General features: G+C 39.1%; 1 protein-coding gene across 6 annotated transcripts in view; it reads right to left on the minus strand.

Moving 5' to 3' along the window:
• The window catches only part of MPP7 (MAGUK p55 scaffold protein 7), a 340,212-nt gene that overhangs the window by 114,685 nt on the left and 207,639 nt on the right, over positions 1-17,888 (minus strand). For 5 of the 6 annotated variants that reach the window (XM_084620415.1, XM_084620414.1, XM_084620412.1 and 2 more), the window contains one exon: positions 13,147-13,227. In XM_084620415.1, the coding sequence (XP_084476541.1) occupies positions 13,147-13,227 (81 nt within the window). Of the gene's footprint in view, positions 1-13,146; positions 13,228-13,328; positions 13,687-17,888 lie in introns of those variants that run through there. The other variant, XM_084620416.1, reaches the window with a different exon arrangement.

The following is a 17,888-nucleotide window of genomic DNA, read 5'->3' on the forward strand; positions in this document are numbered from 1 at the left end:
TATAGATTAGTATTGGGGGAATTTCCAGAATTACAGGGACAAGGCAACCAATGGAATGAGAACTCAAGATTTGAAGCTGACACTGTGCAAGCTTAGAACTCTTTTATTCTCCAAGAAGGCTGTCAGAAAGTAGGGGAGGGGACCACAATAGCAGCATACTGCACATAACTTTAGCAAAAGCTGCCAATATCCCTACTCTTAATAGATTCACAGGTTTTTAGGCCAGAAGGGAATACTGTGATCATTTAGTCTAACATCCTGCATAAATGTCAACCATAGTTGCACCCACTAATTCCTGCATCGAGCTCATAACCGTTTTTAATTTCCAAATGGCAGGGAGATGGATTCAGATGATACAATATGGGTACAGTACCCAATAAAAATCTACATTAGATTACAAAAAATTTAGGTGGATCAAAAGATCTTTTCATAGCCAAACATCTCCCACAGAACACTGGGAAAAGTTGTTTTAAAATAAGCATATAAAACAAAACAAAAACAAAATGAAAATTGAACACAAATTTCATCCTTTGTTTCCTTTTTCTTTATTTTTTTTAATCCTCATGTCTCCAACACATAAGAGGAGGAAGCTTCTGGAAGAGAGGAGCTCTCTGTCTTTACTACTCTCCACACAAGTGTCTTCACAGCTATTGTCTACTTCTTCTTCACCCTCATGGTTGATATGTGGGGCATCTATACGTTATCTCCTGAAAAGTAACTGTAGGGCACAATTGCCAACTTTCACATGGTAAATAAGCACACTGACTTTCACAATAAGCCAAAAATCAAGCTAATCCCATTTCAAAACAAGGCCAAAACAAGCCAATCCCCAAGAACCCCAACACCCTATGTGACTAGATCCCATCTAGTGTGCAGTCTGGGATTGTGGTGGGCCTGCTGTACACCCCTGACTCTCTGCCCCCCACCTCCCCGGAGCTGATCAAAAAAAGACGCAACAAGCTACAAGCCAAAACTAGCCACCAAGCAACTCACAAGCAAAATAAGCCAAAAACAAGCCCAATTTTTGCGGTTTTTTCGCAGGTTTGGAATGTCTACTGTAGGGATATGTCTACACAGCAATTAATCCATGACTGGCCCTTGCCAGTTCACTTAGGATGTGGGGCTCTTTCATTTCAGTGTAGACTTCAGAGCTTTGGCTGGGCTCTAGGATCCTGAAAGGTGAGAAGGGGGTGGGGATGGGAAGAGCTTGGACTGTAGACCAAGCCCGGAAGCCTACAGAGCAGCGAAACAGCCCCTTTAGCCCAAGCCCCTTAGCCTGAGTCAGCTCACAAGGGTTAGCTATGGGTTTTTAATTGAAGAGTAGACATATCTTAAGAGGACATTACAGAGTTCCATGTATACTGTGTCAATAGCTTACATATGACATTTGCTCAGAAGAATACAGGTTTTCTTCCCTAAATGCCAGTTGCAAACTCAACCTGCCATCTGAAGGTCAAGCTGGGTTCTTTCTGGCTCCTGCATCACTCCAGGAATGAGAATTCTGCAAATAAAGATTAGTTAACAATTCTGTTGATGCAAGAGGCAAAACAATCAGTCTCATTCTTCTGTATATCTGTAACAAAAGTAAAAATATTAGAAACTTTCTACTTTTGTCAGTACAGAAAGAAGGTATAACTTGGATGACACATGGGAAGCAGATCTATTGTTGAGTATAAAAGTGCCATTTCCACAATGTCATTGCGCTGTCTGTTCAAAACAGCAGCCACTACTTCAAATCAACTCAAACTCCATTTCTGATGTGATATTAAAATATTTTAAAATACAGAGAATCGTATGATGAACACTATCAGCAAACCTAGAAGATTACTGATGACACTTCCAACCTACTTACATAAATATGCAAAATTCTGCTTTCCTGAATAAGTTATAGCTTCCTATTCTGTGATCCCACATGCTAGCAGAGGATATTCTCAGGAGGTAAGAGAGGGGGAAAAAATCTCCCATGATACAGTACAAAGATCAACAAGAGGGGAAGATCATTGTGCATCCTGGGAGACATGGTCCAGCCAGGGAGCACAGCCCATAGTGTGTCTCATATATTCATTCTCCACAACAGCTTAGGTAAACACAGATCAATGTTGCACTGAAATGTTTTATTCAGTTTTCCCAGATACAAAGTAAAGAGCAATGTAAGTGAATTCCATGGGAAAATGTTGATCTTGCAGAAACCACATTTTTCAGCTGAAAAAACAATGAAAAATTCTCAACCAGCTCTGGCTCCAATGGAAAGGGAGCAAGAAAGAAAAAGGCCTGTGAAATGTTAAGTTGAGATCAGGATTTTCTATTATAAATAATAAATATTCTTTGTGACCACCGTAAAACCAGATTTTGCTTACATTTAACCAAACATATATTTTCTCTGAGAGTTTTCAGTCTCTAATTCTTTTACAAACACCCTAAATAATTTGTTGCTGCCAATAGGACATGTCTTATTGCCGCGCTGTCTTTGTGATCTACTGATGGAATGATAAATTTTAGTTCACGACAGATGTCAAGCCTGCTGTACTGATTCTGGTCCATGTAATGCAGCTGCTAAGCAACTACTGGTTAATGTAATGCAGCCTTAAAATGCTCTTTTGATAAAAGCTTCAATAAATCATTCAAAGCAATAGGCACTCTTATCAGAATAACCCACTAGGCCTCCATAGGAGCCAAGTAAGCAGCAAATGGCTGTGATCATGGCAGCAAACTCATCATTTAATAGGGTACACAATTTACCAACTTCCCACCAATATCACTAGACCACCAAGAAAATGCAGAGTAACTTGTAAAGATCCATTAAAAATACCTAAAAAATAGGTTTTAAAAACTCAGGTACCAATATGCAAGCAATAGTTAAACTAAAAGCACTGAACTTGCTCACGTTTCACGGTGTGTGTAAGTATTTGTATTGTCTAGTTCAAGATCATAAACGGTGATAGTATGAATAAAGCTGAAGTACACAAAGGTGATGAAAAGTGCATTAAACATGCATATTGTTAGCATTTTGTTAAATAAAAGGTCTGAATAATTAAAATCCATTTTAAGTCTATTGAAAATAATGAAATAGGAAGCACACATCTCATTTATGGCTTTGTACTCTAAACCAGTGATTGAGTACCAGATGCTCCTTCTCAGTTTTCTGTTTTAAACCAATTTAAAAATCATAAATAACGTCAAAATTTCTAGATTCTCTCTCTTTTCTGAACAGCATTTTTCAGTAAAGATTGTCTATGGACAAGTTAATTTGAAGGTATTTCCAGTCATGTAAGAGTGGTTCTCTCTTCAATCTAAATTATCTTAATATTACTCCCAAAATTCTATTCACTCTAATGTAATAAAAGAGTAGCCAAGAAAAATACTTATAAGTATGTCCAGTGCTTGTTCTCAGTACAGCTACAGGTACAGTTTCTGAAGTACTCCACATAGTTTAGATTCTCTTGTACCTTGATACATTCAGTCATTCACAGTTGTGCCTTGTGCTCGTGATATGTACTACTTTTGCACTTCATACTAGGGGTTGGCAATCCTTTTAATATACCCAAACAAACAGGAGGTAAAGAATTCCACTACACGCAGACAGAAAGCTCACAGGCATTGTTAAGTGGTCAGAAAAAAGTCCATGCTTCTCCAAAGCAGAAGAGATATCAACATTTTTAAAAATAATTTTCAGCACAGTGGCTTAGATTTTTTAATATGACTCCAACTGGTGGCTCGCCCACAGGTAATAAATACAATACTTATTATACACAAATCAAAACACACTAAACTTACTCTGACAGGAATTAACTTGAAGAGGTAAATTCAACCGTGTGATATGTAGGAAATTAGGCATGCAACTGCTGTTATTAAAATCCCAGTGTTAAATAAAAGTAAAATTTGAATCCTCTGTCATCTATAACAATCTGCATTTCAAAGTGAATCAAAACCCAGAAAAAAAATGGATTAAATCTGGCATGGCATTCTTTTTGTGACAGAACAATCCTTCTGGCCTGGAACCAGAGTAACAAAATTTAGCTGCCTGAAATATTAATTCCTATGCTTTATTGCTTTGGTTTTTAGAATTTAAAATTTTAAAAATTAAGAAAAATTGTACTCATGTACCATGGCTGTGTATCAAACAGAACACAGCTTTGTCAGCTTGTTAAAGAAGGAATGGAGAGTTTTTAATCATGGAGTGTGTTTTCCAGTTAAAACTGGAATAGAAATTGAAACCTTTAAAATGTCATTTGGGATTTCCAGGTTATAATAATATTCAGCTTTATCTTTCACTGCTTTTGTAAGACACTGAATTTTGTTTGTTTGTAACAAGGTATATTTTTTGTAAAACATAGCTTTTTCACACAAAAACCACACACACACATATGCACACATTACATAATACAGAGAACCATCTCTTTCACATGAACTATTACACAAGCCAGTAGGCATGAACTATTATTTACAATCATACTTAGAGAACAGAATACTATGGAGTATCTATGTCACAAAACCAGAGACAAATCTGTGTACACTTAGATGGATTTTCACTCAAATTTCAACATGCTGTAGCCTTCAGTAAAGAGAAAGATATTTCACCTTCAAGATAGATAAGGAAAGAGAGAACAGACAGAAGCAGGAACATCCTCTATATAGAGAACACTTTGTAAATATTCTGCATTTCAAATGAAGCCTGACAATTAAAACAATCCATGAGTCATGGAAAAGATCTGATTTATTGAGTCATTTAAATGCACAATCATCTATCGGAAGCTTCTTCTGTACCAGCTTGTCATGGGGGGTACTCCCTCGTTACAGGTGGTGCTTCCTCCTGGTCATTCTGGGGAATAGCCCTCTGCCAGATCCAGTGCTTTTCCTTATGATCTCTCCCTCCCCCTGTCCTCTATCTCTCTCTCTCTCTGCAGCACCTCTCTTGCCCTGGGTACTGCAGCCTCCTCTTTGTGACTTGGTCCTCCAGCCAGATTGCTCTATGCTTTTTCCCCTTCCAGGGCATCAAAGACTTTCTTCCTCAGTCTTAGGCAGCCTTCTCATTCACTGCCTGCTGGGGACACTTCCTCTGTGTTTGGCAGGGGAACCCAAGCCTGCCCTTTACTCTGGATTCCAGCTGAGACACCCTCTAGTCAGCAGCCAAGGTCTGTTCCCTTTTAGACCTTGCTGCCTTTCCTTACCTTCTAGCTCTCCCCGCTTCCCTGGGTTCACCAGCCTCAGCTCCTTCCTTCCAGGGAGTAACTGCAGCCTATTTTCCAGCAGTCCCCATTGCTGCCAATGTCCTGTCTTTATAAACTGTTGTAACAACCAGGCAAGGTACTAACAAGCTTCAACAGGACTTTATTTTCAAAGTGGAAATCTCTTTACCAAGCTGGTTCTGCACCCTCTGTAGCTCTCTCCCAGCCTCTCAACTTCTCCCCCGTCCTTCCTTTCAGACTCCCAACACCCAGTGCTCCCAATTCTAATAATTACAAGCAACATCTAAACACCACATAAACTCAGCCCGAGGCAGGGGATTACTTAGCCATTGGATTCCCCTCAACTGTGCCTGTTGGGTTAATTAGTCCCCTTCTCAATCTATATTAACCCTTTCAGGGCAAGTGTGGGGTGAATACCCCACCACACAGCTGAAGCCAAAAAAGGACTGTAGAAGGAGAAGGTTCCAACCATCAGTGTACAACTGTTTTTGTGGCCCAAATAATAATTTATAATTGACTACTGAGCTTTGGAAAAGTTTTATTTAAAACAAAACAAAAAACGTATGGAATAAAAACCATTCCTGAGCAACACAAGGGCAGGAGATAGGGAATGCAGTGTCTAACACTGAGGCTATTTCTGTTTCACTCATTCACTAGAATCTGTGAATAGAGTGTCGCTCTGAAAATATAGACAATTATCTAAAACAGGAACACTTTAGCGAACAATTAATTTTACCTGGACCTTTTAGGATGTATACAGGCTCTCTGTAAAATGAAGGTCTGCATATTTTGATGTTGATATGAAAAGGAAATTCTGTTAAGAGTTGAAGTGACATTCTTGAAGGATACCCTCCATTGAGAAAGTGATTCCAGAGATGTGTTCCTGGGTCTTGTGGTTATATGTAAACAGTGTGTCTGTTCCCAGAAGTAGAAAAAAACCCACCATGTATGACTCATCTGGAAAGAATCCAAAGTGTCAATCTGGTATAGTTTGAGAAATAATACACACCTTTAGTTCATTACTTATATGCAGTATTGAGACCTTATTGGGAATCTGTGGTTACTCTCGACGAAAGCTCTTTTTTGTGCTTTTTTTAACTCACAGGTCTGATGAAGAGGTAACTGCATAGGTTTCACTCAAGTATGCACAGTACTCTATCATCACAGTTTATATGTCTATCCAGCAGCAGAGTTGCAATGTAAAATAAGAGTCTTGAAAGTACAAGTTATTCATTAAACTATTATCTTACTGAAGAAGCAAGGTCAGCTGCAAACAGAGCTACAAATATATAATTTACAGCTTTATCCCAGAAATAAGAAAACTCTGAAAAAGTCACGCCATATGAGTAGAGTCCTGCAAATCTGCAGAGATCTGCTTTAGATCTGCGGACCATTTTTGCGTATCGCAGACGGATGCAGGTACAAATTTTGTATCCACTCAGGGCTCTATATATGAGCAAAAATTTATGATGAAAATGATGGAGGATAGCAGCTGAGGATATTAACTAATTCGGGGTAGGCAATATACAAACTAATTTAAAGGGCCAGCTTCATTTTTATTAACAAACTTCTTAAAGAGATAAAATATAAAATCCAATGATAAAAAAGCCCAGAAATAATCAGGGACAGGAGACTGGATATGTTCTCAGGAGGCTTTTTGTTATAGCAGCAGGTTTTGTGTTTCTTTGATTTGTGATGGCTAAACAAGGGCCCAGAATAGTTGAAGTTGCCAAGATGCAATAGTTCTATATTCTGTTTAACTGAAAGGTAACAATACTTTGCTGAATAAAGCCTTTTAAAATGCATTAAACTACTACTTCTGGCTGGTTGTTTTGAAAAAGATGCACAAGGTAGCCGTCTCAGTGTATTAAAATTTCAGAAGGCAATTTAGTAGGAGATCTGTTTTGTTAAGACAGTAACAGAGTCCCAGGATATGCTCTCTGAACACTGCTGTTGTAATACACACTAAAAACAGACAGCTGGGGAACACAGATAAGGTTCTCACTTTCCAGGACTCTATGATACAGGTTTTGTTGACTGACACTGAGTAAACAAATTTATACAGTATATACAAACAGGTTTCAGAGTAGCAGCCGTGTTAGTCTGTATTCGCAAAAAGAAAAGGAGTGCTTGTGGCACCTTAGAGACTAACAAATAAATCTGTTAGTCTCTAAGGTGCCACAAGTACTCCTTTTCTTTGTACACAAACAGTACCACAAAACTAAGCTGCATAGCTTAAAGAAACATAGTACATTATATCCTATAGTTAACTATTATATATTTATATAAATATATATAGGCTTGTCAGGAGACTGAACAGTTTCCATATGAGATGCCTGAAAAAGTGGGAAGACAAAATATGAAACACAGAGGTGCTGGAGCATGCAGGACTGACACTTAAAAACTATTATCAAGAAAAGGAGGTTGCAGTGGCTTGGTCACGTCAGGAGAATGGGAAGAGATTGTATCCCCAAGAATATTTTGTTCAGGGTGATGTGAGGTGGCTCTAGAAAGCGGGGTTCCCTTTATGACAGGACCATGACGTGTGCAAAAATGATATTAAGTCATTCAACATCAGTGTAGAAAACTGGGAGGGGTGCGCGCAGAATCCCGTTCAATCTGGAGGGAGTATCTGGCACTGGGTGCAGCTCAACACGAAGCAGCTTTAATTCAGAGGATGGAAGCAATGCGAGAAAGAAGAAAGCAGCGTGCTATAATCTTGGACTTCAACTCAGACAGTACATGGATCTATGAAATTTGTAACAAGCTGTGTTGCTCCCTAACTGGGCTTGTCAGCTATAAACTGATTCATCGGGCACCTGACTAGACCTTTACGTGTACAGCATGATCCGGTGGATCGACGGTTGCCTATAACTATCGTATATGTACACAAATAAATATTAACTCAGAGCTCTCCTACTACATTTAATCTCCATACCACACTACAATGTGTCACATAATGTAAGCCATTGGGGTGTGGCTTGTGTTAATTACACTACTGTTATATCATTACGGGAAACAAGGTTACATAATCTATTAAGTACACAAAATACAAACCCTGCAACTTTAAGTTCCCATTGTGCCAATATCACAAATAATGTCCTTTTTCACAGAGTTAGATTGTGTAAAATTTACTCATGTTGGTGAATAATCTAGCCAATGGTGATCACTATTAGGGTGCCAGATATCAAACTGTAAACAAAAACACTAATGTTAAATTGACCTTTTGAACCTATTGACCTACAGAGGGATGAGTTAAGCTATATTAAGTCAATATTTGTACAAAGAAGTTACAGAAGTCGTACACCTCACTACACATTTTAACATTAGATTATGTCTGAGGAGTGAGGCAAGACTATCAGTCTATGTTATAAATTTGTGATGAACAGGCTGAAAAAGTGAGAATAAGTTATAAAGTATGAAAATATTTGTTTATGCTTTAGGTATCAGTAATGATGCAATGTTTAAATCATAACTCAATATCCAATACTGCAAATATAACAACACTAGCTGTTTGCATGGTTCACATTCATAGGATTCTGCAGCTGTATTTTAAATCTGTATGACCGAACAAGCACACGGTCTTTCCTCAAACTGTAATGCTTGGTCCTAATCCACTCTCAGATATCTTATGCACAGATGAAGAAAACCACTTGATTTCCTCCTGGAGTCAAACACTTTCATCTGTTTCAGTGTTCTGTTTTAACTGGAGGAGATAAATGCCTCCATTTCAAGTGCATTTAATTACAGTATAGGAAGAGGAATTCTGGGGTAGGTGTGGTAGAATATTATGTGACATTTTTAAAATATTAGCAAAGTCCCTTTAATTTAAAATCTATTCTTTGCAAAAGAATATCCTTGGGATAAGTTTGAATTACATTTTAATCGTCGCAATTCCAACTAATTAAATGTCTCTTGTGGAAGTTATTTCTTGCTTCAGGACATTCCTCTGTGAATGGGAAACAACACTGGGATAACATGAACTTGTCAGTGCTTTACAAAACCAACAGATAAGAAGTACACATACTCAGACATCTTATCAGTAAAAGTTAACTTCATAATGTTTTATTGTGTTCACCAAATTAACACAGTTGCTAAAAACCTCTAGACCTTATTGCTAATTAATCCTGTACAGCCTGGGTGCCACTGGTCTTACATTCATTGTCCTGTGTCTGACACTCTTCACAACAAAGCGGGTGGGATCATGATCTTGGTGTAATGCAGCAGGGCAGTGAAGAGATTAAAGCAGGGATGGAAGACAACAAGAAATACTCCATCTGGCCCCACGTACAATCGCAGTTATAACCTGGGTCAGGAGAGGAAGATCCCCCAACAGAACAATAACCTCCACTTACCATATAAACCAAGTTGTGAACAATTTTCATGACTGAAAAAATATTCAGTTATCCCAGGAGATTTTAACTGTTTGGAAACTGCTCTATAGAACATTTTCCCCCAGACCAACCCTTCTTCCCCGCAAAAAAACCCCCCACAAAACACCCCTCCACTTTTCAGGAGTCAATATCAATTCTGTATGTAATAATTCAGTAGGGCTAGACACTGCTCAATAAACTGCATAAGGACAACACATAGTTGCACAGTCCAAGGAGTAGGGAAGAATTAGGACTATAAGGAATCAGAGCTCCCTCCCTGCTTCCCCCTTTGCCCAGCAGGGGGAGCGGGGTGCAGAGGGGCAAAGGATGAAAGGAAATAATTAATCCAGAGCCCATTATTGAATATATCATATTCTTTCTTGGCTAATATGTCAGGGGGAGAGATCAAGGTTCTTCCCTCCCCTCACTAGCCACCTGCCCAGGGATAGGTGTGTCGCAAGAGTATCAGGCACAAAGTCCCTTCTCTCTACTCATGCCCATGCCCAAGGTCTAGCAAGATCAGCCATGCAGGGAGGTGAGGAGTTTTCTGTCTTATATATTTCTGTCTTCTCAGGATTGCCCAGCAGGGTTACACAAAGAGTCTGTTACAGTCTGTCCAGCCATTCCATTCTCCTGTAGCCAAAAAGGATATTCAGCTATGTTAATGTGGCTGTTAGATTCATACTAGTGCAGTAACAGGCAACAGGTTATACATGGGAACATATGTTTTTCTCCCAGAAATCCCATTAAGATTGTCACAATGAGTTTAGCTAGTTAAAACTAAAAAACAGAGGCCCTAAGACTAATGAGATACTAAGTACTGGGATGGGTGCATGTAATCAATATGTAATGCTAGCATATTCACGAGGAGAATGGGATGCCGCATAGGGCAAATATAATTGTGAAGGAGCATGCTAAGACTTAGGAGTCATTCTGCAGAGCCCCTACCTGGAAGGTAAAATAAAAAGGCAAGAGGCTCAATGACAGCACCACAGGAACCACACTGCATAGACATTGCATTCTGGGAGGAAAGGGTTTGGAACAGAAAGCCAGAAATCCCTGTTGTAAGACAAATGCAGGAACAACTGAATCCTGTCAGTTATGTCCTATCCAAACACACAAAAGGTGCCAAGTTCAGAATGATAACTCAACCATTACATGGGTATATAGTAAGCCACTTAACTCTAGTAACAACTCAGCAAGAGGAACAAGATAATTGCATAAGTGTACATCATTGAATGGGAAAGACAGTTTTCATCAATGGTCTTCTGGAGAATACGAGCAGTCACTGTTTAATGAGTGAACATGCTGACAAAAATTCAATAAATTTTACCAAACTTATCTGTATTCGGGTAGCACCTAGAGGTCCCAATCAAGAACCAGTAACACATCAAAGAAAACAAGCTGAATTTGTGTAGAGCGGACCAAATTTATCAGAGTAGACAACCACTGTAACCCATGCTAAAACAGTGTGGCTCTTTGTTCCCCCTCCAGATGCTACACCACAAGGACAGGGTTATCACCTCACTCTTGCCGCCAAGCTTTAGCAGACTCATTAGCCTCCATACTTGACCTAGCCACTGCAGCAGGACAAACAACCTGGCCCGCCTTGATTATCATGCACATTGTAGGGAGAGTGGTCACTTTGGATGAACTATTACCAGCAGGAGAGTGAGTTTGTGTGTGTATGGGGGTGGGGGGTGAGAAAACCTGGATTTGTGCTGGAAATGGCCCATCTTGATTTTCATAGACATTGTAAGGAGAGTGGTCACTTTGGATAAGCTATTACCAGCAGGAGAGTGAGCTTGTGTGTGTGGTTTTTGAAAAAGGGGGGGTGGGGGGTTAGAAAACCTGGATTTGTGCTGGAAATGGCCCACCTTGATTATCATACACATTGTAAAGAGAGTGGTCACTTTGGATGGGCTATTACCAGCAGGAGAGTGAGTTTGTGTATGGGGGGGCGGAGGGTGAGAAAACCTGGATTTGTGCTGGAAATGGCCCACCTTGATTATCATACACATTGTAAAGAGAGTGGTCACTTTGGATGGGCTATTACCAGCAGGAGAGTGAGTTTGTGTATGGGGGGGCGGAGGGTGAGAAAACCTGGATTTGTGCTGGAAATGGCCCAACTTGATTATCATACACTTTGTAAGGAGAGTGATCACTTTAGATAAGCTATTACCAGCAGGAGAGTGGGGTGGGAGGAGGTATTGTTTCATGGTCTCTGTGTATATAATGTCTTCTGCAGTTTCCACAGTATGCATCCGATAAAGTGAGCTGTAGCTCACGAAAGCTTATGCTCAAATAAATTGGTTAGTCTCTAAGGTGCCACAAGTACTCCTTTTCTTTTTGCAAATACAGACTAACACGGCTGTTACTCTGAAAATTGAAATAATAGGTTACACCTTTATAACTCCTTATGAAAGGTGGTGATTTAGTTTCTTAAAACAATACAATTGGGACCAGAGAACAGCCTTTAGACTCATTCCATTAAGGCCTCAATGTTGAAAAATATGCACGGTCTACCGCCACCTGAGAATATCCAGTAACATATAGGTGTGGATAATGAGGAACTGGCATTTTTTTGAATGGCAGGCTGAGTGAAACATGCTAAGGAAGTTTAGGTATTGTCTATCACCTCGGACCAAAAGCAGGCTATCACCGTGCAACACAGGTACGGGACAACAACAAAAATCATATGTGCACAGCAAGACCTTGAGAATAGAAAGCGTCATTGCTTTATGCCTTCAGTCTTATAACAGTTAATAGGTACTACAGTACCTTGACTGTTGAACTACTGCCATTGCATAAAACTGAGCAACGGAGGGACTATAAAGAGGTAACTCCACTATATGGAGCTACTTCTGCTCCTTCACCACCAAAATGGCTATTGTCTAAACAGTCATTAACCCAGACACAGGAACATATACATTAGTGACTAGTGTATACCTGTTTAACTTATTTTTTCATCCCATCCCTACTGAAAAACAAACAAAAGAAGCTGCTAATATGGGTTAAATTTGATTATAGCATACATATATTACTGTCAGCTGAAAAGTGATGAATCCCTGATGTAGGGCATTTTATGGAATCCTATGAGGTTTTGTATGATAATTGGGAGAATTTTGGATGTTTTTTGAGAACTACATTAACTACATGCATCATCTGAGGTATAAAATCCTACTCTTTATATATATACACATTACTCACACTTTTCACTTTAATTCATGTATTCTGTACCAGTCATCAATTAAAAAAGAAATTATAGTTAAGTCATAACAGTGGTTTCAACATATGTATACATTTACTAAAAGACATTTGAAAAAAAAGTTATTGTGCAAGTTTAATTTCTTAAACACCTTTTTTTTTAAGCAGCTGTTGTAAATAACTAATACCGCTCCACTGAAATTCTTTTGTGAATGTCAGTAACAATTACAATCTACTGGTAATACTAACTGCCTTTCTTGCAGTATTAATACTGAGTCCCTCCTTCGTAGTATTTGAAAAAGTTGACTGAAACAGACAAAACCTTCTGGAGCCTTAGAAAATGGGTATGCGTGTGATTTGCAGGTGTAACACATCCTCACCTTGATATTAGGTTTTGACAGTAGTTTCAACAGCTCTCCGATCTCAGTGTTCAGTGGCTTGCTCTGCAGCTCCTCAGCCAGCTGTGAGGGAGATTGAATTGACACAAAGAACATTAGTAAGAGCATTGTTTTACCCAGTGCCTCAGTGACAACTGAGAATCTATCCTGTTCAAGGTTATTACTTTCCAGTGTGTTCAAACAGAAGCCAGCATGAAGAAAAACAGACTATCAATCATTGCGCTTCTTTTCTGGCCCTCGGTGGACCAGATTTAAGCCAGGCTTTTCGGCTCAGTTTAACTCAAGTAATCATATCTGGCAACAGTGCAGCCAGATCGCATTCTGATTTATAGCAATGAGAGCAAATCCCAGCACTTCATTTAAGTGAATGGTCCTTTGCATGCAGACAAAGGACTGCTTGTAAAAATGACTGGATCAAACTTTGACACTGTCTATAAAAAACAGCTTCTGAATGAGGTGGTGAAATCCACACTGCTTCCAAAAACCCACAGTAGCTCTGCTGTTTAGGGCTGGTGAAGAGAAGCAAAATGCCCCTACAGAGCAAGCAGTCTGAACCTTTTATTATGTTTACCCACACATGGCAAGTAGCTTGTTAAAATGTAAAGCAGGTTAATCATACTATGGCCTACAACAGGTCACCAGCTATTCAAACATGCAAAATCTACAGAATATGTCCTAACAACAAGATCAGTAATTTATGTTTGGTAATACTACAACGTTGTGATTTGGTGAACAATAGATCAACAGTCTAACATTTAATTCCAGAGCTACTTTCCTCATGTTTGAGTTTTTATCGTCACTAAATTCTTAACTAATTTGGATTTAAGATGCATATTTTTACTACTATAGGATTTCAGATGTCAGCTATTTTTCCAGGGCAGGGGAAAGCCAAAACACATTTTACATCACTGAAATCTGGTCTAGAATTATGAAGTTTTACACAGTACCTCATCCAAAACGATTTCATATAATCACTTTTTAATGTTAAATAAATACTATAAAAATGTCTCAAAGAAAAATGGTTATTTGCAGCAAGTAATTTTATTGATCTAAATACTAAAGTTAAAATTACTTTCAGTTCACAGAAATCAAACTAAAAGATTTTCAAAAGTTGCTAAATGAATAATGTAATTTTTATCCAATATATATCTCCATCATACAATTATAAAATCCTAAACATTAAAAATATAAAAACAGCTAATAAGAATAATTTCCATATATTTTCCATTATCCTTACAATTCAGATTTAGGATTAATAAAATTGACAAGAAAGTTCACCATATACATTCTAATAACTGTTTAACTCTGACCGACACCGACAAAAGTTGATCATAAACAGCAATAAAGTACTTTGCCATATAAGAGCTAGGTATTATTATTATTATATTCATATATTAATACTATAGGCGTTTACAACGGGAAATCAGCTTAATGGTCAGCAGACTGAAGTGTTTTCAGGCACATAAAACCAAGCAACAATGCAAACTAATGACAGGTCTAGTGTACTATGGTTTTTCAGTTAGTTTTAAGAAGCTGAACATGATCTGTGAAGATACTAGCTCCTAGTGTCTTCTGTGGCAGTTAAGCACTGCAGGTTCCCTTTGTACTCTCTTGCTTTGGCTTCATACTGCTCATTACTATTGATTAAAGTCTACCAATGGCAGCTTCACTGACAAAGACACATTCCTTAATGAGTAAGATTATGAACAGGTTCAAATCAGTTTTTTTCCCTTTAAACTGTGTTACACACAAATGGTAAACTATAGCAGAGCTGATCCTCCAAGATAATGGACTATGCACAGGTGTGAATATACAAGCTTCAGAACAGTTGTATTCCATAGCAAGGAGGAAACAGAAAAACCATGACAATTTTAAAGGCTTTTTTTAAAAAAAAACAAAAAAAAAAACAACTTATAAACTTGAAAAAAAAAGCTCTGAATAGTTGAAAAAGCAAAAAAAAAATCTTGTTCTCGACTAAAGTCTTCAGAAGGAAATACTATTGCCATAAAAATGTAAAGCATCTACAGTAACTCTGGTGTTGCCTATAGGGAAACAGAAACTGAAGAGAATGTTTGCTGGTATGCATATAAAAGGCACCACAGCTGTTGCTACATTTTTGGAAGTAGTACGTTATTTTGTAGAGTTTTTTTTAATGTAAGGGGTTATTTCTGGTGTGACCTGTGCAGTGTACTTTGGGTATGTGTTGTTGCAATGACTGATCACCTGAACACATGGAGGATTGCAGGAACACAAGTCTCAGAGATGCTCTTCTGAAATTCTCCCTTTTAAGGGAATTGTTGCATCTTACCTAGTACATTCTTCACCTAATTTTATAGAGGACAACGACTACAGAGAGGGGAATATGAAGCAATCCTAAGAAAAAGCAAACCAGAGCCAGAGATCGTGAAAGAGGAGAGACCATGCCAGAACAGAGGTAGGACAGAGAGGGGATTCTGGGGTGAAGACATTTGTGGGTTTAGAGAGAAAGTTGTGAAAGCCTTTACATCAGCACAGTACTGATTCAAATAACAGTTTTTAAATTATCTGGTTTCTGAGTGAGCATTTGCATTATAATAATATATTTTCTGTAGTTTTTGATTTTATGTTAACCACATAGTATAGTCTGAACACCTTGGCTTTGTGATAAGGTGTGGACAGGCCTCTGGCATAATAACTTCACCTTATAAGAAATTGGGGTATGCATGAAAATGTTTAGATTTGAAGCCTGGTTGCAACTGCTTCCTTCATAATTACTATCAAAAGCCTTAGTACCAATCATAAGCGTAAAAACAAACTCATAAAAACACTTAGTATTTTTGGGAGCACTGTTCCATGTTTTGGTTTTATAACACGCAGGAAATATGGCATTTCTTATTAATAAGAATATTTCTTTGTTTTTCTAACTATAAAACAGTTAATAGCAGCAGGAAAAGAACCATTCATTCAAAATCTGTTGAAAAACAACATCTGTTAAATTGCTAATATGCATTGTTGTTGTAGCCATGTCAGTCTCACAATATTAGAGAGACAAGGTGGGTGAGGTAACGTATTTTATTGAACCAATTTCTGTTAGTGAACGAGACAAGATTTTAAGGTACACAGAGCTCTTCTTCAGGTCTGGGAAAGGTACTCAGAGTATCACAGCTAACTAGAAGATTGAACAGGTAGCATATATTCTAAGGGACCATTCAAACTGAAGAGGCCCCATTAACACCCCTCAAGCCATAGGACAAAATTTAAAAGGAGGATGGTGAGGGGTTGTGGGTTACAGATTGTTGTAATGAGTCATAAATGCAATGTTTTTATTAAGACCATGATTTTTAGTGTCTAGCTAGGCAAGGATTTAAGCTCCCAGGCTTGTCTTTTGAAAGTGTTATGCAGGATTCCTTTGAGAATGAAGATGGATAGGTCAGATATAGAGTGATATGAAAAACACCCGCAGGTGAACACTTTTCACAAAACGATCATTCTATATCTGACCTATCTGTCCTCATCCTCAAAGGAAATCTGAACAACACTATCAAAAGATGAGCCTGGACACTTAAATTCTTAACTTTGCTAGACATTAAAAATCATGGTCTTAATAAAAACACTGCATTTATCGCTTATTACAATGATCTGTAACCCACTAACCCCCTCTTTTTGTCCTATGGTCACAGGGGTATTAACAGGCCACTTCATCTTGAATGATCCCTAAGAACAGAGGTGGGCAAACTACGGCCTGCAGGCCACATCCGGCCCACGGGAGCCTCCTGCCCGGCCCCTGAGCTCCCAGCCGGGGAGGCTAGCTCCCGGCCCCTCCCCTACTATTCCCCCTCCCCCGCAGCCTCAGCTCACTGCGCTGCCGGCGCAATGCTCTGGGCAGCACGGCTGCCTGTCCTGGTGCTCTGGGCGGCGCAGCTCTAGTGCTGCCAGCCACCAGTGCTCCAGGCAGCACGGTAAGGGGGCAGGGAGGGTTGGATAGAGGGCAGGGGAGTTTGGGGTGGTGGTCAGGGGGTGGAGGTGTGAAGTCGGGGCGGTCAGAGGGCAGGGAATGGGGGGTTGAATGGGGGCAGAAGTCCCATGGGCACCATCAGGGAGCAAGAAGCACAGCCTCCCCTAACCGGCCCTCCATACAATTTCGGAAACCTGATATGGCCCTCAGGCCAAAAAGTTTGCTCACCTCTACCTTAGAATATGTCCTAACTACTTATGTTAAACTATGTGTTCAATCATGTATTTAGCTGTGATGCTTTTAGTACCTTTCCCAGACCTGAAGAAGACCTGTGTAGCTCAAAAGCTTGTCTCACTCACCAACAGAAGTTGGTCCAATAAAAGATATTACCTCACCTACCTTGTCTCTGTTATATCACTAAAAAAGAAAAGGAATACTTATGGCACCTTAGAGACTAACCAATTTATTTGAGCATAAGCTTTCGTGAGCTACAGCTCACTTCATTGGATGCATACTGTGGAAACTACAGAAGACATTATATACACAGAGACCATTATATACACAGAGGCCATTTCCAGCACAACTTGATTATCATACACATTGTAAGGAGAGTGATCACTTTAGATAAGCTATTACCAGCAGGAGAGTGGGGTGGGAGGAGGTATTGTTTCATGGTCTCTGTGTATATAATGTCTTCTGCAGTTTCCACAGTATGCATCCGATGAAGTGAGCTGTAGCTCACGAAAGCTTATGCTCAAATAAATTGGTTAGTCTCTAAGGTGCCACAAGT

Source organism: Lepidochelys olivacea (assembly GCF_965140295.1).
Source record: "Lepidochelys olivacea isolate rLepOli2 genome assembly, chromosome: 2".
Taxonomy (NCBI): Eukaryota; Metazoa; Chordata; order Testudines; family Cheloniidae; genus Lepidochelys; species Lepidochelys olivacea.